Genomic DNA, 21,204 nt, shown 5'->3' with positions numbered 1-21,204 from the left:
AAGGGACAAGGAAATTGTACAATATCTGTTGATTCAACTGTGGAATTATGTGACAGTGCTGAATACAAGTCAAAGGGTAAGAAGCAAAAGGAAAACAAATAAATTTATCAGAAAGGGGTAAAAAAAATCAAAAGATTTTCCTTTTTTTGGGCTCCCAAATGGGAGCTGCAGGATTTTCTGCTGCCGTTTCTTACAAAACTCATCAAGTGCATGTATACATGGTCGTGTAGGGCATTCTGTCCTGAACCTGACTGAATTATCATCCACACCATTTAGAAAGAGTCATGGCGGAAACCATCTCAAGCAGGAGTTCAGATCTGATCACCTGACAATCCTTGTAGAGTACTTGAGTTATTAGGGCCTAGTAAGTCATCACAATTTGTTCCCTCACATAGGCACTCTTGAGGGTTTGCATAGAAATAGTCTTCCTCCTTCGGTTTCTCTGGAATAGTCCGACGATGAAAGGGCTGTCCCATCCGATTCTCATGTGCTTGCCTTACAGCTAGTGCGAACTCATTCCACTGAAGTGTCCCATTCTGATGCAAATCCAGCAACTCCACAAGTTTCTTTCGATCTGGCAGGATACTTCTTTTAAACCCAAGATACCTGAACAAAGGCTTGTCAGGACAATGAAAATAAACCCCCTCTCATTACATAATTCAGCAGTATAAATACCTGCGGTGACCTTCCACAACTTTTGCCATGTTCCCATCATATGTGGGAATAAAAGTGCTACCGGCAATTGATACCATAAAGTCCAAAGCTGCCATCTGAGATGAATGGTTCTGAAATTGTTTCAGTTCCACTGGATCTAACAGTGTTTCCTTTTTCACCTGAAATTGTAATAAAGTCTTGACATCTAGAAGAATTATAAGCAAAGACAAACCACAGTTACTTATGCCTGTTTTAGAAGCCAAAAGTAGAGGCTAATACCAGTACTTAATTAGTAAACATGAACACTGGTCAAGGCTAAAGAGATTCTGTGGCTCAACTAAGTACAGGAAAAATGTTTCATGCAATCCAAACCATCTGTTTGATACGCGTGAGTGCAAAGAAGACTTCAACAATAATTTGCAACTAGGTTTCCAATATATACTTCCCAACATTCTAGCAAAAACTTAGACTTTTCATATGCATCTGAAAAAGTTGATAATATATAAATCCAGTGCTTTGATGAGCCTTGAAACACGCATACCAATACCAAAAGCTAAACATTTACGGGGTTATAAACTCACAATATGCGGAAATGCAGCTCTTAGTGGTGCCAGTCTCCGTTCACCGCCATAAATCTCACCAGAAGCAATGTAAATCTGAGTCCCATTATCAAAACCCAATGCTTGCAAAATTAATGCTGCTTCCTCCGGTGTCAAGGGACAGAACCCTTGTTGTCTCCTCTCTTCAGACACTATCTCTTTCTCTCGCCACCAGGGGTATGCATACCTGAAAGGAAGGGGCAGCTATCCAATCAGATTTTATAGCATGATCCTAATACTTGTTATTGATAACATTGAGCTCAATAGATGCTTACATAGATCTAAGTTTAACTTTGCTTCTTGTCATCACTAAGTTTAAACATTTGATGCAACTCAAACAAACAAGAGCATGGACGCACCATAATCTTATTGCCCAAAAACTAAGTCAGTTAGGGTATTGATGATTAACAACATCGGAAGGCATCTCAGCTGTATTACCTGCCCAGTCTGACATCATACTTGGAAAAATGTTCATAATTAAGTTGCATCATACAGCTTTGCTATCTTGTTTGTGGTATGTGCGTGTATGCTGGGGCTGACTAGTGTGTGTATCCTAACAATAGGGAACACCACTCCTTGCTAAGATAATGTGAGTGTTTTGACTGGAATATATCAGCTTCAAATATAACAAACCTCAATCGTTTTAGCTCCTCAGCTTCTTCCACAGTGCAGCCATGTGTACAACCTGAGAAAGCCAACATGTCCATCTCATATCTTAGATGCAATGCCACAAAGGGTCCCCTTTCTTGAAGAATGCGAACCAATTTGTACCCCAATGTCTCAATCTGAGGAGTAAATTTCAGTCCTTGGAAATTGACTCGGCACCTAAGTTTCTGAAGATTGAGTGAGATCCCATTATTTGCCAGTCGTGTATCTGTTCTATTGAAGTGTACTACCTTATACTTACTGAACAGTGGTAGAATCTGTAAAATAATGTCAAAGGCATTAGATCCTGCTGCATAACCACAAAAAGAAAAGAGAAGAGACAAAACATCCACTCATACATTCCAGGAACTACCAATTTGCTGAAGTTGGAATGCTACCTGAAAAAGATACTCGTTTTTAAGCTAGCACTAGTATTACTTAACAGTGAGCAACAAACCTGTTCTAAGTAGTATTTTTCATTTGACCAGCTAACAGGAGGCATCTTAAGAGCTTCAAAGCCATATTTCCTACTAAACCTCTTTGGCAGCCTTTTGACAATGCGAACTTCATCCCTTAGAGAATGAATGAAATGTCTCACATCAAAAATGTCCTCAAAATCACTGCAAAATCAGATCCCAAGTCATATACTTTGAAAGCAACCATGAAAACAGTAGAGAAACCTTTTCAGATTTTAAACACACCTAGGGTCAGCCCAGAATGATGTCTTATCAAGCTCCGGAACAACCAAAGTGAGATTTAAAAGTCGGGCAACGGTCACCATGTCACAGATCTAAAAATAACAAATTAGCTGGATTAATAGCACAATAATGAACAAACAAACAAGGAAAAGATAAGCTAGAGGAAAGGCACAGACAGCAGCACGCATTTGATTCAAGCCCCCATTGCAGGAAACTTTGAGAAAACCATTACTTTTATAATTTCCTGCAAATACACAAGAATGAACGTCATACTTTTTCCAAAGATTGAATTCAAAAGGCAAAAGTATTTCCTTCAATAAAAATTCATGGACACATAAATAAGGTATAATGAATCAGTCATCAAATTCTCAATTGACCAAGAATATTGTCCTGCATGTTAAATAATTATTAGTTTTAAAGTTATAATTTTTTAGAGTTATAATTTTTAAGTATAGTTCAGCAAAACCAGTTTGCAGCTTTACGGAATTCATAGGTATATAGAGAAATCAAGATATGGAGGTTCTGGAGCATCACACAGCAACAACTATTTTGGGGGGGCAGGGAACCTACAAAGCGTAGCGTAAACCTACATAATTCAGGAACATGATCAAGAACCCAGAACTTTAGTACCAGTGGTATGTTGACAGCATAAAACGATAACATAGATGGCATTCCAACAATCAATTCATAAGAGGCTCCAGACAAAACTATTTGAATGTATAACTCAGGATGCTATAATGAAATGCAAACTGAAAAGTACATAGCAATCTAGCACAAGTCCTCTTCCAGCAATCAATATAAATTCAGTACTTTTACAGAGTAATGCAACTATTTTCAAATTAGAAAATACACGATCCAAGGTGACCTGATATGCACTAAAGGTGAATTGTTGCACCTCCCATGGAAATCGATACACTGATTAAGTACTTAGAAGGCTTAAAGAGTCCCAGACACCTCATCAACAGAATGATGGGGGGAAAGGTAAATATATCAAATGTCAACATGACAAGCATTCAGAATGTTTCTAGGCCAGCAACTAGAGAGAAAATAAAGCGAATGATCTCTTTTCTTTATATTAATACATTGCTTATACCGCAATTCCTAAAATCGCAGACGTCGTCAATTAAAAGCAGCCGCGAGATGATGAGGAACAAGATAGCAATTAGTAACACTCCCACAATCGAAACAAAGCAATTAATAACAAATCCGTGACATGCATTTTCCAATAGAAAATGCAGGAAACTCGGGCATACGTTCCTGATCCTAGTGTTGGAGAATACGGTTAAGGTAGCACTGAAAAATTGTTCCTTGATCAAACATTGTTCACGACAGTAACCCACATTTGTTCTTACAATTTAGCGGCCAAGGTTGTAGCTGAAATTAATATTCACAAGCAATTTTCTCATACCAATCTCAATCTCAAATTCAACAAACGAATCAAAATTTCGAGCAAATTCAACGCAAGCCCAAAGAGACAGAGAGAGAGAGAGGGTGGAGACTCACTGGGAGGAACAAGAGGGGGCGGGGAATATAGCGACTGTTGAACACGGAGAGGAGGGCGCGTGATCCAGGAAATCCGGTTGGTTAAACCGGTGAGCAAACGCGGGTGCCATAGCTCACCAACGGCGACGAGCTGGACCAAACAAGTCCAAAGCAAAATGCTGGAACAAACTCTAAAGAACCAAACCTGAAGGCGAGTCCTAGGAATCACTTGACTTGGAATCTTGTCGCACCTCACTTGTACATTATTCTCAGATCTAACCTCCATTTCTCTCCCTCCCTCCTCATTGCCACTTCTTCATCTGAACCAAAAAAAAAATCCAATTCCCTCTTAACACGTCCCAAACAAGAACCCGATTTCCTCTTCCTACTATTCAAACACAAAAAACCCTAGAAAATGATCACGAGCCTAATCAGCCGAACAACAACAACAACAAATAAAATGAATGAACGAATCTCACCAACCAAACAGATTATAACTGGAAAATCTTTCCTTTCTTTCCTGACTTTTTTTTTTGTTTTTTGGCCGAGGAGGCAAAACCGTTATAGAAAGCCTATTTATTAGTCTATTACGAGAATTTTATTTATTGATTTATTTATTTTTTTGGGATCGAAGCACTCAAAATAATTATAAATTTAATTAAAATATTACATATAAAAGAAAATAGGACGGCTCCGGCCGTTCCATTCCAATGATTTCTTTTACTAGAATGGGGACAACTTCTCTCTATTTATTCTTTTTCTTATGTTTTTATTTTATTTTATACGTATATAATTTTTATTTTAAATTTTTTTAATAATATATATACCTGATTATATTTTATATATTTTAAAAAAATTATAAAAAAATAAGATTCTCATTTTAAATTTTTTAATTTTTTAAAAATAAAACTAACAATTTTTCAATCTTTAGTAGAGTCGAGTTACAACGATAATATTTATTATAAGTAATTTATTTAAAGAAATATTTAGTGAAGAAACAAATAGGATAGGGTTATGCACAATAGAATCTTTTGTGATGCTTAGAGAATCAAGAAATTTGACGTTGTTTAATTAGAAAAATATCAACAATTTAGAGTAGAGAACAGAGTTTATGCTGTCATTAGATGAAATCAAGGTATGAGTTTTTGAAAAATCATGCACAATTAACAAACATAAAGATATTGACAAAAAAAATTAATTAAAAATAGCTTCATTCGAGACGCTTTCCTTGTTTGGTACAAAAAATTAATTCGACTTTCAAATTACGAAATAACGAATGTAATTATAAAACTTGTTAATTTTAAAAAAATAATTTTCATTTGAAATGACATCCTTTTTTTTATTCATTTATTTTTGAAAGGAGGATAAAACAAAATTAATCCGACAGTTGACTTAGGACATAACGAATGTAATTATAAAACATAATCATTCAATTAAAAAAATTACGAGCTTTCTGTTTTTATTTAAAGGGGGAGGATGATGATCTCATCTCATGCATAAGGATATTCAATTTCTAACATTCTATATATATATATATATATATTTTAATGTAGCTACACGACATGCATGTGATTTATACGCTTCCTCTATTTTAATAATGGTTGAGATCCTTGTGAAATTCACCAAATTTGAATACAATAAGTTATAAAAATTAAGTACTCTATTAGATAATAGATTATACATACCATGTCCAAAACCTTATTTATCACTTTAAAAAAATATATCTTTTTTTTCATAGAAATTTTGTTGTAAAAACCCAAATCCATAATATGTTTCTGTGGGAAATAATTGACCAATGTTTCGCAAGAAAAAAAATAAATTTTATCAAAATAATTAAGTATTTAAAAAATTATTAATTTTTCAAATAATAAAATTCATCAAAAATCAATCAATATAGCTCAAAAAAAAATAACGACTCATTTTTTTTTCTTTTAACATTTAGCAATTTCACTATATTACACACATGCACACGATATTATATATATATATATATATATATATATATATAAGAGCTCAATTTATATGATATTAATATAAACTTGTTTCACTAATATGCCATCCCCATTCAACATGAATATCAAGTTGAAGGAATAAAACTTCTTAATTAGTTCTTTAAACGTATTCTGAGGAACCTACTATGAATGTTTACTTTAGTATTTCAGTTTGCCACAATTTCCCTGCCAAACTTAGTTCTATATCGATTTTCACCCTTGATCAACACCTGCAAGCTTTAATGCCAACTGCCATGGGGCTGTCATTCTCAATTTCAATTTTTCTACTATTTGCCCAGAAAAGGAAGAGAGAAATGGCCGGAAAACGAAAGCCCACCCTCATTATTTGTTCATAAAAGGAAAAAGCTTTTGCTTTTGCATTGAATGTATGGATGGGGTAGGCAGGCAGGCAGGCAGCCTACATGCAATCAAAAGAAGACTAAACTTTCATACCGTCTTACTGCAAAAGCTTCCCTTCAACGGAAAGCTTGCGTTTTTCCCATGCGTTTTCACACATTTTCTAGGCAACCAAGCAATGCAGCAGCCGCTCAAAAGTCAATGAATCCTGTGAAAGAGAGACAGAGAGCAATGGAATGATATGAACAAGACGGATGCATTAATAAATGTAACTCATACCCATGATTCCAACTTTGAAATCTGAAGAAGAAGAAGAAGAGTACAGAATGAGATTAAATTCCTGGGAATGCACTCCCCCACCAAGTTCATTTATGAACTTTGGAAGGCGCCTAGCTATGGCATTAATGGTCAACGGTGCTGGTTTTTTGTACTAAATTCTGTCAAGTATCGCGACAGAAATAATGATATAAAGTATAAATTGTATTAATAAATTTTATCAATTTTAAAGTTAAATAAAATACAAATCTCATTGATCCGTATTCAATCTCTTTTTCCTTCTATTGTTAAGAATTTTAATCAACTATATATATATATATAGTAATATATATAAAGACACTTAAATTTATTCATTTTTAATATTAAAAAAAGTTCCAACAAAATATTTCATAAAAAATTAAATAAAAAATAATTTACTTTCATTACGAAATATTCCATTGAAAAATACTGTTAGTTTTATAAAGTGAGTAGAGAGTCTGGTTCCATTTGAACCTTCCTAAAACCCTTAGCCCATAATTCTGCTTGTAGAGAAGAGGAAATACCTATTTTGTAGGTAAAACCATATAACCAGTTTCCAACTTCATCTCTAATAACCCCTCTTGCTGTTGCTAATCCCGGTTGTGCTCTTGTGCTACCATCGACACTGAGCCTTTCAATATCCTATAAGTAGGATATTTTTAAAAATCCTCTTTTATTCTCTAGAACGATATTATGGGAGTTTCATTTCTAAGTGTTATTTTATTGTAATTTGACTATTTTTCTTCTTTATTATATAAAATAATAATTACGAATATATTTGTTTGTAAGAATTCTATTTTTTTTTTTAATGTATATCTGCCTCAGAAGTGCCTGGTTCGAGCGACTAGCCCTGCGGGATCAACCTCGAGGCTCGAAGTCGAAGGTAAAACCATCGGGCCAAGACCCAAGAGCCCATGGTTCAAGCCCACACCTCTAATCTTAGTAGTTAATACGTGTCATCTTTATGTATTTAATATATTAATTTGTTTTTGTAATATTAATAAATTATAAGTACAACACGGATCCTACGGTACTTACGTGCCCGAGCATTAAAACAGATCTGGGACGATGCAAGACAGAACAGCATTAGTGTAACTAGTTTTTGCCATTACGTGTTTCCTCCAATCCTATCTCACCACGTGGCTGACTTAACTTTGACTTTATTTATTTTTAATATATTTTTTTAATTTTCTAATCTCTTCTTCTACAGTTCTTACCACGACTCCCCCCTCAAAGCCGAACCTTTTGCAGCAGCAAACAGAAAACCCCAAAGAATCTCTCTCTCTGTCTCTGTTTCTGTCTCTGTCTAGCAGTTGAAGTTGAGTCATTAACTATGATTCTTCGGTCGCTTCAAATCGTGGTTTTGGTGCTGGGGATTTTATCCCCTGCGTCGCAATCGTTACGGTTCGAGCTGCAATCGGGACACACTAAGTGCATCTCCGAAGACATCAAGAGCAATTCAATGACGGTCGGGAAGTACCACGTTGTCAATCCCAACGAGGGTCACCCTTTGCCCGATTCTCACAAGCTCACCGTCAGGGTACTCTAGAGAAAAACAAACAATCTTTTTTTTTAAAATTTTTTTGGGTTTTATTTTATTTTTTTGAAGAATGAATTTTGGGAATAATAATGAGTTTTTTTTTTTGGTTGGGTAAATTATTGTAGGTTACATCGACGTATGGGAATAGTTTCCACTCGGCGGAGAAAGTGGAGACAGGGCAGTTTGGGTTTACGGCGGCGGAGGCGGGTGATTACATGGCTTGCTTTTGGACGCCGGATCATTCGCCTCAGATTACGATGACCGTTGATTTTGATTGGAGGACTGGAGTCCACGCTAAGGACTGGTCTAACGTTGCCAAGAAAGGCCAAGTCGATGTAAGTCTTCTGTCCCTTCCTCTTTTTTCCTTTAAAAATAAATAAATTAATTGTTTTTCATGTTTTTTTTTTGTTTTATTTAACCTTATTGGTTGACGAGGTAGTTCTGCTTAGTCACCTTACTCCTAAGATCAAGATAGTTGGCATGTCGGAAAAGAACTGGTGGCAGCTGGGGACTTGGGTTAGGGGTTTAACGTTTGAACGGAATGGCTTATGTTTGTTTATTGGGGCAAAAGGACCCCACCTCTAACTGTAGAATCTACAATATGATGAAATCCTATGCTCGAAAGCTTTCAAAACGAATTGAAAATTGCATTTTGCTTAAGATTTACGACTGTGGTCAATAAGATTTTACGTGCTGAGGAGGTTTAGGACCAATTGCCATTCGTGATATCGGCTAGAGTTAAATGGAAGATTTGCTATTGTTAAAGGAGTGTCTTCCTCTTGTGCTACAAGCCCATGAGGCTTGTCGTTGCTTGTTAGAAATGATTCAGTGAAGGTTTTGCTTGGCTTCATATTGCTATTGATTTCCTGGACAAGTCAGGTTGCCCTGTGGACAAGATTGGAAAAACCTACAGGCATATCTTATCTTTACCTGCATGACATTTGCCTTATATTAATAGGGGGGTGCGTTGGTGGGAATTGAACAGTGCCTGTTGCACTTGCTGCTGGAAGTTTGAAGTACTGAAAAGTAGGTTTCTTCTAAAGACCATTACAGTCAATTATGGTTGATTGAAAAGTTTTTTGAAAAAAGATGTAAATCAGAGTTGCTAAGCTAAAGGGTTGCGGACTTTCAGTCTTTCATGGAAAATGCTACTGTTTGTTTAGATTTAAGCTTCGTTATCTTTTTCTTTTTGCAGCATACCCACCATCTTCACGTAGCATAATTGGTAATTATGGAGTTGACTAGGCTGATCTAGCACTTTGGCTTCAATATATGAGAATTTGCCTTGATTTTAAACCTTTTAGATGGGCTTTCTGTATAGTATATGCATGCAATCTTACACATGATCATGTTTCAAGCTGTTTTGCCTTAGCAAGCAAAACATGGTTGCATATAGTTCAAGCTGCTCAAGATCTTGAGCCTTCACTGGATATTAACATAATACTATTGAAATGTTGTAGTAGCCCCTTGTCTCTCAGTGCTAAAGCATTAGATTTATCAGTGGTAGTGCTTTAGATCATTGGAGCCATCAAACCTTCCAGCACATTAGTTTATTTGATATTGGAATATTTATTTTTGTCCTTGATCCTATCCTTAAAACTGCTAAACATCTCCTTAATACAATTTAAATAGACAACTTGTGTTTTAAAGAAGTAATGCTCCCCAAGGCATCTCCTTTGCTATAATTTTAAATCATTGTGAGAAAGGCAGCAGTGCAGACAGATTGTATGGTAGAAACAGCAAATTGACACAGAATCAAAGATAGCTTGCTTAGCTTGTTGCAGTCCTTGCTGCATACTAACTAGGAATCCTACCAATCAAAACTGCCCCACTATTACTCATTCCACAAACAATAGGCATGCTAGGATAGCTTTGTGTTCAATATTGTTTTCATATCTTTAAGAGTACCTGTACCTTGGTTTGGAAAATGAAGCTGCGGAGGTGCTTATGTTTTTATCCCTTTTCTGAGTGTTAGATGAAAAAACAAGTGCCTCATGTTTTCGTTTTTGGTACTTCTATTGTAAATATTAGGTCATGGAACTGGAGCTGAAGAAGTTGTATGATACTGTTACTTCCATTCATGAGGAAATGTTTTATTTGCGGGAAAGGTAAGGAAACATCTTTGTCACTCAAACTCATGGAATGTTTACCTAACCTGTTTTTATCACTAACCACTTTCGATTTTTGTTTTTGATTTTTATCAGAGAGGAAGAAATGCAGGAGCTGAACCAAGCTACTACCTCCAAAATGTTCTGGTTGTCCTTCCTCTCACTCTTTCTTTGTTTGTCAGTAGCAGGAATGCAGTTTTGGCACTTGAAAACCTTCTTTGAGAAAAAGAAGCTCATATAAGTTTGTAAGACAACAATTTTCATTTCTCCTCTGTACTCTTGTAAAATATTTTGGCAAAAATGTACTTTAATAAAAATAATTTCTTAGATTAATTGGAATTTTCAATAATCTCTTCATAGATTTGTAGCCACACTTTATGTCTTTCTTTTAGGAAGAGAGAGATACAAGGGGATGCACACTGGTAACCTTGCCAGTAGCTGCTTTTCCCTTTCACCTGGGAACCCGAACTTACCTCCTCTGGCCATGGAGCATTTCTGTTCGTAATCTCATCTCTTTCATCCTGTCCACTGCCTCTTTGGCCTCTCCCTTCCATGGCATCTTTGATTAAGTAGATTTATCTTTCATAGATACATTCTGCCTTTGGGTGTGTTTTGTACAAGTCTTATGGCATCTGGTGTGGTTAAGGTGTCTTAAGCTTTCAACATTGGAGGCTCATTTCTCTGCCTAAAGTTCTCCCACGGTTGCCGTTCTTTTTTATGGCTGCTTCTATTCCTTTGATTCACATTTCTGTTGGGTTTAATTTTGTTTCTTCTTATGGGATTAAACAGTAAAGTGACCAACAATTAACCTATCAAACAAGCAACCATGATTCAAGGAGTTATCCCTTGCAAAGTTCCACAAATTCATCATATACAAGAAAATTCTGCCTAAAGATTCAGACAACTTTGTCCAACCGTTTGCAAATAAAGACACTAAAACAACAAACAACATAGAAATTTGCCTAGTGTTTGCTCCTCACAATCAATAGTGTGACTATAAGGCATTACAATTGAAGGATGAAAGAAAAAAGAGACTAGAAGATGAGAAAACATTTTATATATGTGAATTTGAATGATCTCCTCAGTTCATTTGCTTGAATTCGAGATAATAAGAGTTGAAAATGCAGACACACCGACGCCGTTCATGATAGAATTTGGAAAGAATAGAGGAAATCCAATCATAGCAAAATCTATCATAAGCTACTTAGTGAGTGCATTCACAATACCATCTGCACAAATGGGAGAGCTAGTGGAGACCGGATGAAAATCGTTGATTTCATCAAATCTTGAGCATCATGTATTGAATATATTCCAATGATGATCGGTGGGTACATTTTCCTTGATCTTTTCAAGCCTCTTGAGAATTTCCAAGAAAGATGGTCTTTGGTTCATGTCAGCAGCCCAACACTTGTCTGTTAAACTAAGAAAGATTCAAGAAGAAAGAAATCAGCAACCCCAATTCTCCAAGTCTAGCAGTCCAGTTGTTTGTATTAAAATAAGACAAATTTGGTGAAAACAAAGTTATTAACATTAACTAAACGTTTCCCAAAAGAGACTTTGCAGTTAAAAGGATGAAAAAGGCAACAAGCTAGGAAAGCTCGATGTAATGATGATACAAGAAGTAGTCGAGGAAACAGTAAAAAAACCAGAAAAAAAAGTTTAATTGCCTTTAGAGCAACGTCAAAGTGTTTTGAGACAGTGCAGAGAGAATTATACGGTTAAGATCTACAAGGCAGGCATTAGAGATTTCAAAATGCAAATTATTATAAACAATTAGCAACAATATGCAAATATTCATGCAGAATTGATAATTTTGTAACCAACTTAATGTTAAAAAACTATACTTTTGGTTGGACTATGTACATGGTGTTGCACAAACCAAGAAGCATTCTAGTACGGTAGAGAAACTTCATGATGGCTTACTCTTTCAGTTCAGGGAGGTATGATTTTGACCGAAAAGTAGGCCTGTGTCCTTCTGCGACATACTTAGCTGCTTCATAAGGCTCGTAATGTGAGAATGGAGGTTCTCCTTCAAGCATCTGCTCCAATTAAGAATATCATAAGCATTAGAAGTAGCCTCAAATACTTCATGTTCAAATATCATTTCTAGTAGGAAGAAGATTACCTCATACAGTATCATTGCGAAAGAGAAAACATCAACCTTTTTATCATATTTTCTGTGTTTGAAAACTTCAGGAGCCATATAACGGTCTATTGTTTCAATTCCAAGAAAAGCAAAGAGAGTAAGTATATGAGAATCATATTTCATTCAAAGGAAATCTATAAAAAGACACTCACAACTTCCTGTCTCGCCAGTCATTTTGTAGACATCATGAGAATTTTGAACCTTGATGAGCTTGCTTAATCCAAAGTCTCCAACTTTCAAATGGTCAGCGCTGGAGTTGACCAAAAGCACATTCCTGAAATAAGGAAATAAATTTTAAAATGAAAAAATCAATGCAGTTTAGAATTTTAAAGCAAGAAAGAAGTCAACTAGAGAAATGGGGAAATATTTTCTGTTTTGGAGAAAGTCAGAGTTCATTAAGCATTCAAAATTCCAATAGTAACATAAGGACAGAGTCCAGGACGTGAATATAGCCTAGAATCAATAGCTAGTAGTAAACCAAAGGATTGATTACATGGCAAAACCCAAAACAGAACCCAACTCACCTTGGTTTAAGGTCTCTGTGAATTATAACATTTGGCTCATTGTGAAGATAAGCCATGCCCCTGGCCACAAAATTCACAAAATCTGATTAGCAGAAAAGCCATTCACATGAGACAAAATTAAATGCAGTCACAGTGCCAATGCATATTTGGCAGAGAAGCTCCCTGTCAAAAGGAAAGGGAGTTGCTCTTTATAACCAAAGAAAATTAAATATCTCATCCTAATTCCTAAAAGCAAAAGGAAGTAAGCTATACTTCTATATTTTTCACAAAATTTCGCCCCAGTTTTACTTATTAGATGCTAGAGAACATGAACCATAAGTTGCAGACTATACAAACTAAGATGCTGCTTTCACAGATACCTAGCTATGTCCAATGCAAAGTTGATGGCTGTTGCTGGATTAAGTGCACCCTTTTCCTTGAGATGCTGATGAAGATCACCCTGTAATAGCATATAATGATAAGAATGATAAGATTAAGAAAGGGTAACTTTAAAAGTGACAGTTATGATATCTAATAGAATATTCGGTGCAGTACTAAAATGTTGAGAATGAGAAACAAGTATGCATTCACATACTCCTCTTAAATACTCGGTAATTAACATAAGAGGCTTCTTCTCAGTTACAGCTCCCAGGAATTGAACTACATTAGGGTGGCGGAGCTTCACTAGCAAATTCACTTCATGCCGGAAATCCTGACTGAACCAGAGAGCAAAAGCACACAATTGCTTTCTTAATACAACAGAAAACTTGGATAAGGAGGAAGTAATTAAAGCTACAACAAGCATCAGATTAACCCTGTAAAATGTGGAAGCGACTTTCTAAAATTGGACCTTAGTACACCAAAAAGAAAATATGCTATGAGTCATTAGAGATGCCTTTTTAGGTTTGCATGTCAGTTTTATCCTTTCCTTTGGTTGCTATACATTGTCATGAGAACATTAAATTCAGCACACAACATGCATCAAAGAAAGCAAGCATTCAAGGGAAAGAACTTTACAAGCCAACTATTGTGAAATATAAAAAAGCAAAGTGGGCTTACATCACCAATCTGTCATCTGAAAGAGATGGAAGAATGCGTTTGACAGCAACTGGTGTTCCTCGCCAACTGGCCTTCAAAATCTCACCAAATGACCCCTGCCAGCATCAGATATAATCAATTAAAGCACGTATTTCAGATAGTAAAAGAAGAATACACCACAAACTTGCATGCTGACAACCAGAATCTAAGCAGCTTACATATGAATTCAAGTTGCAAACTGGCAGATGGAACTTACACATCAAAGGGACACAACAACAGTATAAAACCACTAATGGAAGGTTTGACAGCAAATTCGAAGTTATGTTAGCCCAAAGAGTTCTATCCTACCATACCAACTTAAAATCATGAATCTCTCTACCTCTCTCTTTGGCCAAGTCAAATCATCAATATCTGATTACAGAGAGATGGGATCATATTTCCTGAGATCATGTCATTATCAATCAATTAGACCAACAATTCCCAAGGGCCAGATTTGATGTAATTGTCCATGATGATTGTGGAACTCAGACATACTAACTCTCAATTTTATCAACTGGTTACCATCTTGCCAAAGAGGTGATTTCCAATTTTCCATTATGCTACCCATAGGAAAAGCTAAATTACATTTTTTCTTGGCAAAACACCATTCGTCTACATTTATGATAAGCACTCTCTGATTTGACTAACAATCACATGCACTTTTGACACCAAAACAATGGAAGACATTAAATCCTAGTTATTGTAACTGAACTAAGATCAAGACAGATTCACCATTCAAAAATTGACAAGCAATTTTCCCAAAATGATTTCACACTTAAAACAATTTGCATCCACGGAAAGCTCCGCTCTGCATGTAAATAATACTACGAAAATGAAATCACACCTTCCCAATAATATTTGAATTTGTGAAGTCCAGCTCAGAAGGGTCAACCTCCCAGTCACACTTGTTTGGTAGAGGGGGTGGAACTGGCTTTGGTTCAAAATGGCTTCCATTTTGGCCCTGCAACAATGAAAACTTTAACGTTTAGCCCACAAAAGCAGTTAAAATGCAAAACTTGCAAGATCTAAGAGAATTTACATCAAGTAAACTTGTTTAAGTAGCTTCAATATCAATCAAATCTGAAAAAATAATGAACGAGCATTTAAGAGTCAAAATCAATGTTACATTTCATGTTTCAAGGAAATAGTTCATGAATCATTCTAAACAAAAAAAAAGGGTAAAAATATTGTCATGTCAACAAGTACAAAAAGGAAAACACACACAGCATTCTGAACAAGCAGCCATGTCTAATATGATATACTTTAGAGGCTTCGACAATGTTAGCAAACTTCAAAGGGATGAAGAATGTATGATACTAAGGATGTCCTTCTAGGAATTCAAACAAATTAATTCTTAAAGATGGATTTTAAAAAAAGGGGGGAAACATGAAGGAAAGTTAAAGCTCATCCGCAGTTTCAAATCAGCCCAAATATGATCACAAAAAGGTCAGAATTAAAGTGCCATTTCCCACAATAATCATCCATCATACATACTGTTAAGGCTCATTACAATGCAGAATGAAATTAAAGGAACAGGCATTTTAAGAACTCCTCTTATTCTAGACTAAATATTGAAAGAAAATGCCAGCATTTAAAAAATGCTCAATGATAAAGCCTGCAAAGTAAAAAGCTGAACTTACATAAGATAATCCACCATATGATTTTAATAGCTCAATCATATTATGTTTCCTAGCTCCTTCTGCATCAGCTAAAGGCTGCCATCATCAAACCAAAAGAAGAAAAAACCAACAAACTTTTGGGTTAAATCCATAACAAAAAGCTATGGGAACAGTAAAAGCCTAAAAACCAGAGGAAGTGAAGACAAAAAGGAGGGCTGGGAACAGGTACCGTATTCTTCCAGCGATCTTGGGCGTTGACATCGGCGCCAAAATCGATTAGGCACTTGGCGACGTCGATCCAGCCATGGAGTGAAGCCACGTGGAGAGGCGTACGGTTGTCGTAGTCCCTAGCTTGGACCAGAGACCGATCTTCCTCGAGAAGCTTGCGGACAGCGACAGCGTCGTTCTGGTGAGCGTGCCATAAGATGAGCGAAGTCCTGCTCACTCTCGCCTTCTCCTTTTGCTTGTCCGCCGACGACGACGTCGAGCTCGCCTTCCCGCTTGATCCCTGAGCCGGCGATTCTCCGCCGGTTGTGTCTGAACTCATGGTCGAAGATCTGTTTCTTCGGGTCGGATCGATCGCAAATGTCTCCCTTCCTCTGTGTTGGTTTTTTATTGTTTATTATATTCTTTTCTTCTCTGAGGTTTGGGGGAGAGAGAAAGTTACTTGTAGTGGAAATGAAACGCAAGTGGGAAATATAACTCTTTCTTTATCGGTTTTCGGTTTTACTTTGTCAACAGAACAAGATTCTCTCTCTCTCTCTTTACCCTTCTTTCTTCCTCACAAATCCCATTAAGATTCCCTCTAAACCAATAAATGGCTCACAGAGGGTGTAGGGGAGTGAACGCATGAGGCGTCGTCGGCGTCGGCGTCGGCGAATAATGGCTTTTTTTGCTTCTTTTGTCACGATTTGTAGACTTCGAGATTGGCTCTTACTTTGACTTTTCCAAAAAGAAAAACGTTTTCCCACATTTTTAATGCCGGCGGCGGGTCAGACTGTCAATTACTGATTTTGTCAACAGGGTAAAAGAAAAAGTTTGGGACTTGGACTGGACCAACCACTGTACGATAAGACTGGGAATCAGTAGTAAAAATCTATGGAAAGTTCAGATTTTGTTCTATGGAATCTGTAGTTCCAAGATCTATGGAAAAAGGTAAGAATATGTAAAGTCAACTTACACTATATTTCAAGTTACAAGGTTTCTGTGACAAATGAATTTACGCTACAGTATAGGGCCTATACGGTTCTGATATTTTGACTTTGATAGTGCAGTTGCTCATACATTTATTATTGACTTTTATATCAAGTCCTCTTGGTCTTCCAGGGACCGTTTCCGCGCTTTAAGGTTGAGCTCAAGACTTTGGGGAAGCGGAGGTGTTCTGCCCCTGCGGAAGAGAACAGCCAGAGCCCTCATCTTATGGCAAAGATCAAATACCTGGTGAAATTGGGGGGTGATTGTTAGAGATGGCTATTTGAAGATGCAGAAAGAAAGATCTGCTACGTTATCTATCTTACTGATGAAGCTTCAATCTCTGCAACACCTTCACATCCTTGGCCGCCTCCCTGCATTAAGTCACAATACTTTGTAGCTTCATTCTCATCTTCAAATACCTGCACAGCAAGAGTTGAATGTCGTCAACCAAGCAACTAGATATGAGTCCATATAAAAAAGAAAAACACGTGCCCAACCAAGAGAAAGAAAAGTGAATACTATAAGATTAAAAGGCCAGCTTCAATGATTTACATGCGAAAGCTGCATGCATCATGAAACCGGGAGAAGTTACAAGTGCAATAGTAGCAGGGGAAAATGAAGGCATACCATACAGCAACGGTACTAAATTTTAACCATGGAGACACTGGATGATGGGATTCCAAAATATCGTTAAGCAAAGATCATCTTGAGATTAGAAGAGTCTTAGAGGGCATTGAGACCAGAATTTGATCTATATTTGTAGTTCCCCTAATTCCCTTGATAACATCCAAACTTACTTTAAAAAAAGAACAACACTATATCATTTAACACTTACAAGCACTCCTTCTCTAACATCCTCCACCAGCATCTGAAACTTGGTCCCAGATCTAGGCTGTTTACTTTTGCTTCCAATTCCAGAACACCAATTTGCTCCTTTCGAAAACAACAATCGAAGCTCCCTTTCAACTTCACTGTTAGAAGAAAAGAATGTGAGGCAAGGCAACAAAAACAATAATTCAAGAAAAGACAACATATCAAACTAAATTAGACCTGCGGTTTCTTCGAGTTTTCATTGTGCACAACTGATTTTCCTTGTGAGTTAGTACATATACAGGTTTCGAAGGATCTCTCCACGGATTTGCCTCCAACACTGAACAAGATTAAGCACAGGAAAAGTAGTGAACCTTGTGAAAGAAAACAAAAAATAATTTACAACAAAGCATCAAGCCACGAAGAAACAACACAGGCTCTCATATAATCCACAACTATTATCCACACTAAAATACTATGTATCAATAAATTCCACTATTGCACACCAAGTACTCATACTCTACATATGTCAGATAAAAGAGTCAATATTCTTCTTATAGAGAAGGTAAGAAAGAAATGTTTATCGACCAGCTGGACAGACAAAGCATGGCATATGCTTTTAACAGTCAGGCTGCTTCTATTGTTCCATTTCAGAACTGTTAATCACCTCAGGTATAAAGTAGGAGAGGTCATGTGATCCGCTTTCACTGCTAAAAGTTTTACTTTTCTCTGGGAATACATTCTTAATATTAAAGTGTATGTGAAGGAGGTCAAGATTAAATTAATTCCAGTTTTTGCTAGTAGCTATGCTTAAACTGCAACATGCTGCTATGGTGGAAATAGTATGAAGTAGTAGCAGAGACCCATACCTGTGAATCGGAGAACAAAATTTTAAGTGACTTATTATTTAGTGAAGGACATGTATCAACACATGTTGTAGCCAGTTATAAGTTAAACAAATTGCTAATCAATATTTGGAGGGAAATACACAGGACATAGATCTTTCACGTTTACTTAGGAAATCTGATGGTCAATGAGTTGAATGCACGAAGGCCACCAAATGAAATTCCGGGAAACTGGGAAGAAAGCAGCATGGGCGGTGCCCCAACTGTCAGGTTCCAGTTTCAATTACAGCTACAAATAGTGGGGAGTTACAAAGGATCATTTCAAAGACAGACCATTCACTAGAAATCAGACAACCAACACAGCCACCCTTCTCATCAGCGAAACAAACCAAACAATTATCCAAGCAAAGATCCAGGCAATGACTTGCAATTCAACCGGATAAAAGGGTATGCCTAAAGTTATCACAGAATTCACATTGCAACAAATTAAGTAAGAGATACAAGGTAAAATTACATGAATAAGCAAGCATCAAAGTAGAAAAATGCATTTAAAAACACCCAAAATATGCAGTGTGAACAGAAATGAACAAAGAACACTTCTTTACCATCATAGCTGCTACTATCAAAAGTTTGCTGCAAATGCCTCCTCATATCATACGCCCGAGATGAAACCCGTTTCAGAAACTCCTCAGAAGTACTCGGAATCGTACCGTCCAAATGGAGAGCCCTTTCAACCTCCTCTTTCTCATCATCAAAATCATCATCATCATCATCCTCTCCTTTTCCGGCATCTCTACCGTTCAATTTGCATTTACAATCAACAACCCGATTCAATCTCCCCTTACCAGAAGGCACGCTAAAGAAAGACGACAAGCGAGGAAGACGACTATTCGTGGCGAAGGAAAAGACAACGACTTGAGGACGATGCCTATGCGTGGGCAAAGGGTTGCTCTGAGGAAGAACTATAGACGGCGAGACCGACGACAGGGAATCCATGGTTTCTAGCTCTAGTTTGTTTCCAGTCAGCTTTCGAAAGCTTGGGAAATCTGCCGAAGAGGCTTGTCAGTGTAAACTCGCGGAACCCAAGGCGTAAAAGTCGCGAATTTCTTTGCCGTGGAGAACTGTGTAAGCTCGAGAGAAGAAGAAGAAGAAGGGAAGTTGGCTTTTGGGAATCCCCTTCTCGTTTCTCAATATCTGACAAATCTGGCAGATTTTTTTTTTCTCTTCTTCTTCCGTGGTGGGGTCGGGTCCAGTGAGTTTGGACGGGTCAACCATACTCGGACGCTCGGATCTTGAGTAATAAGTGCAAAGATGGAGGGAAACGATATGAGAGTCGGTTGGGATTCGTCCACGTGTTAGTTAATTTTCTAAATGTCGGAAGTTGATTTTTTATTTTACTATAATTTTTAAAAAATTAATAAATATTCAAAAATATTTTTTATTATTTTTAATTAAATTATTATATTTTATTTTAAATTAAATAAATTTTAATAATTTTATATTATATTATTATTTACCATTATATTATATTAACATATTATAACAAATAATAAGATAATATATGATTATATTTTTTACTTTTTAAATATATATAAAATTATAATATTTTAATTAATAATAATTAATTAAAAATTTAATAATTTAATAAAAATATAAAAATTTAAGTAATTATAATAAAAATAAAATTTAATTTAATTTTTAATGATTTTTTTTCCAAACATTATGTCTTATATTCATAATTAAGAAAATAAGTAATACCATTAATATTATTAAATGGGCTCAATCCAACTGTAGACGTAACCAATCAAGCCCACCTTCTCAACAGGCCCAGGACACTGTGAAATTGGCTCAGCTCATATATAGCCAAGAGTTTCACTGAAATGGATTTTACAGAAAAACAATACAAATCGTAAGGGGAAATATACATTACATATTATCAATTTCAACATACATGAAGACAAAGCATCAAATGGCAGATGCAGGCCATCATATGGCTAATAAGTATATACACAAATTGCGGAAAAAGCAACCAAGAACATCGATTAAGTAGCACAATGATTCAGAGATTCATTAGTGATGAGAAATCTTGTAATAAAGGATTAAGCCAATGGCAAGGACGAGAGCTACAATTATTGAGACAACAATCCATTTGTTCTTGGTAATCCTCCGCGACATGGTAGTTAAGACTTTCTTACTCTTGTCGATGGCATTATCGACCTCATACAGCTGCAAAAGACAACAAAGAAATAAAATCAACAATCCATGTGTGTGAATTGTAGCCTTAGTTCTTCAATAAGAGATGTGAACAAATATGGTAAGTATGAGAAGCTGGCTAAACATGTCTGCAACTGACACAAGAGAGACTAGAGAGAAATTGAGATTCACTGATAAAGAGCAATAAGCTTCAGAAGTTAACTTCGATCAGTACACATGCGTTTGGATCAGAAATAATACCTTGTTATGGGCATGCAGGAGAGTCTGGCGTTGTTGATGCAAATCTTCAAGGATAGAGACACCAAGCTCTTCTGTCTCCAGAATAGTTCTTCTACTCTCCTTAATTCTGTCACTCGACTGATTTAGTCTCTCCACTGACATTGACAATCTTTCTCTTTGATCAGCGGAAACCTGTACCATCAGTTACC

General features: G+C 36.4%; 5 protein-coding genes across 5 annotated transcripts; 1 reads left to right on the top strand and 4 right to left on the bottom strand.

Annotated features, from left to right (window-relative positions):
* Positions 1–14: 14 nt before the first annotated feature.
* On the bottom strand, positions 15–4,769 carry LOC110428194 (O-fucosyltransferase family protein). Its single transcript, XM_021443940.2, has 8 exons — positions 4,100–4,769; positions 2,773–2,840; positions 2,600–2,688; positions 2,356–2,518; positions 1,887–2,176; positions 1,236–1,440; positions 676–833; positions 15–606 (listed from the first exon to the last, which is right to left on the bottom strand). The coding sequence occupies exons 1-8, from the start codon at positions 4,362–4,364 to the stop codon at positions 312–314; spliced, it is 1,533 nt and encodes a 510-aa protein (XP_021299615.1). The 5' UTR covers positions 4,365–4,769; the 3' UTR covers positions 15–311.
* A 3,143-nt stretch (positions 4,770–7,912) lies between these two features.
* On the top strand, positions 7,913–10,701 carry LOC110428355 (transmembrane emp24 domain-containing protein p24delta9-like). Its single transcript, XM_021444173.2, has 4 exons — positions 7,913–8,260; positions 8,386–8,595; positions 10,292–10,368; positions 10,465–10,701. Exons 1-4 carry the CDS (start codon positions 8,054–8,056, stop codon positions 10,607–10,609), a joined length of 639 nt encoding a protein of 212 aa, XP_021299848.1. The 5' UTR covers positions 7,913–8,053; the 3' UTR covers positions 10,610–10,701.
* A 494-nt stretch (positions 10,702–11,195) lies between these two features.
* On the bottom strand, positions 11,196–16,681 carry VIK (VH1-interacting kinase). The gene is made up of 11 exons (XM_021444170.1): positions 15,943–16,681; positions 15,735–15,809; positions 14,939–15,055; positions 14,077–14,171; positions 13,613–13,733; positions 13,398–13,477; positions 13,039–13,098; positions 12,667–12,788; positions 12,494–12,579; positions 12,292–12,407; positions 11,196–11,788 (listed from the first exon to the last, which is right to left on the bottom strand). The coding sequence occupies exons 1-11, from the start codon at positions 16,258–16,260 to the stop codon at positions 11,662–11,664; spliced, it is 1,317 nt and encodes a 438-aa protein (XP_021299845.1). The 5' UTR covers positions 16,261–16,681; the 3' UTR covers positions 11,196–11,661.
* Positions 16,682–16,869: 188 nt separating this feature from the next.
* On the bottom strand, positions 16,870–19,758 carry LOC110428354 (plant/protein). Its single transcript, XM_021444171.2, has 5 exons — positions 19,168–19,758; positions 17,958–18,057; positions 17,743–17,878; positions 17,231–17,326; positions 16,870–17,150 (listed from the first exon to the last, which is right to left on the bottom strand). Exons 1-5 carry the CDS (start codon positions 19,556–19,558, stop codon positions 17,013–17,015), a joined length of 861 nt encoding a protein of 286 aa, XP_021299846.1. The 5' UTR covers positions 19,559–19,758; the 3' UTR covers positions 16,870–17,012.
* A 714-nt stretch (positions 19,759–20,472) lies between these two features.
* On the bottom strand, positions 20,473–21,198 carry LOC110428356 (vesicle transport v-SNARE 12-like). The gene is made up of 2 exons (XM_021444174.2): positions 21,017–21,198; positions 20,473–20,788 (listed from the first exon to the last, which is right to left on the bottom strand). Exons 1-2 carry the CDS (start codon positions 21,194–21,196, stop codon positions 20,633–20,635), a joined length of 336 nt encoding a protein of 111 aa, XP_021299849.1. The 5' UTR covers positions 21,197–21,198; the 3' UTR covers positions 20,473–20,632.
* Positions 21,199–21,204: the final 6 nt, after the last annotated feature.

This window comes from Theobroma umbraticum, unplaced genomic scaffold (genome assembly GCF_002168275.2).
Source record: "Theobroma umbraticum cultivar Fairchild unplaced genomic scaffold, ASM216827v3 scaffold_31.0, whole genome shotgun sequence".
NCBI classification, from domain to species: domain Eukaryota; kingdom Viridiplantae; phylum Streptophyta; class Magnoliopsida; order Malvales; family Malvaceae; genus Theobroma; species Theobroma umbraticum.
This window is presented reverse-complemented; position numbering and strand designations above follow the sequence as displayed.

Bases quoted from the DNA above. Each gene is read 5' to 3' on its own strand.
- LOC110428194 (XM_021443940.2), bottom strand. From the start codon at position 4,364: ATGGAGGTTAGATCTGAGAATAATGTACAAGTGAGGTGCGACAAGATT. The intron at 2,689-2,772 runs GTCTGTGCCTTT...TGTTATTTTTAG, and splicing joins TGAATCAAATGCGTGCTGCT to ATCTGTGACATGGTGACCGT. The intron at 2,519-2,599 runs GTGTGTTTAAAA...CTGATTTTGCAG, and splicing joins TCATTCTGGGCTGACCCTAG to TGATTTTGAGGACATTTTTG.
- LOC110428355 (XM_021444173.2), top strand. From the start codon at position 8,054: ATGATTCTTCGGTCGCTTCAAATCGTGGTTTTGGTGCTGGGGATTTTA. The intron at 8,261-8,385 runs GTACTCTAGAGA...AAATTATTGTAG, and splicing joins CTCACAAGCTCACCGTCAGG to GTTACATCGACGTATGGGAA. The intron at 10,369-10,464 runs GTAAGGAAACAT...GATTTTTATCAG, and splicing joins ATGTTTTATTTGCGGGAAAG to AGAGGAAGAAATGCAGGAGC.
- LOC110428356 (XM_021444174.2), bottom strand. From the start codon at position 21,196: ATGGTACAGGTTTCCGCTGATCAAAGAGAAAGATTGTCAATGTCAGTG. The intron at 20,789-21,016 runs GTATTATTTCTG...TGTCTTTTGCAG, and splicing joins TCCTGCATGCCCATAACAAG to CTGTATGAGGTCGATAATGC.
- LOC110428354 (XM_021444171.2), bottom strand. From the start codon at position 19,558: ATGGATTCCCTGTCGTCGGTCTCGCCGTCTATAGTTCTTCCTCAGAGC. The intron at 18,058-19,167 runs GTAAAGAAGTGT...AATCTTGTTCAG, and splicing joins TGATAGTAGCAGCTATGATG to TGTTGGAGGCAAATCCGTGG. The intron at 17,327-17,742 runs GTAAGTGTTAAA...CTTGCTGTGCAG, and splicing joins ATGTTAGAGAAGGAGTGCTT to GTATTTGAAGATGAGAATGA.
- VIK (XM_021444170.1), bottom strand. From the start codon at position 16,260: ATGAGTTCAGACACAACCGGCGGAGAATCGCCGGCTCAGGGATCAAGC. The intron at 15,810-15,942 runs GTACCTGTTCCC...TGATGATGGCAG, and splicing joins AAGATCGCTGGAAGAATACG to CCTTTAGCTGATGCAGAAGG. The intron at 15,056-15,734 runs GTAAGTTCAGCT...TCATTGTTGCAG, and splicing joins CATATGGTGGATTATCTTAT to GGCCAAAATGGAAGCCATTT.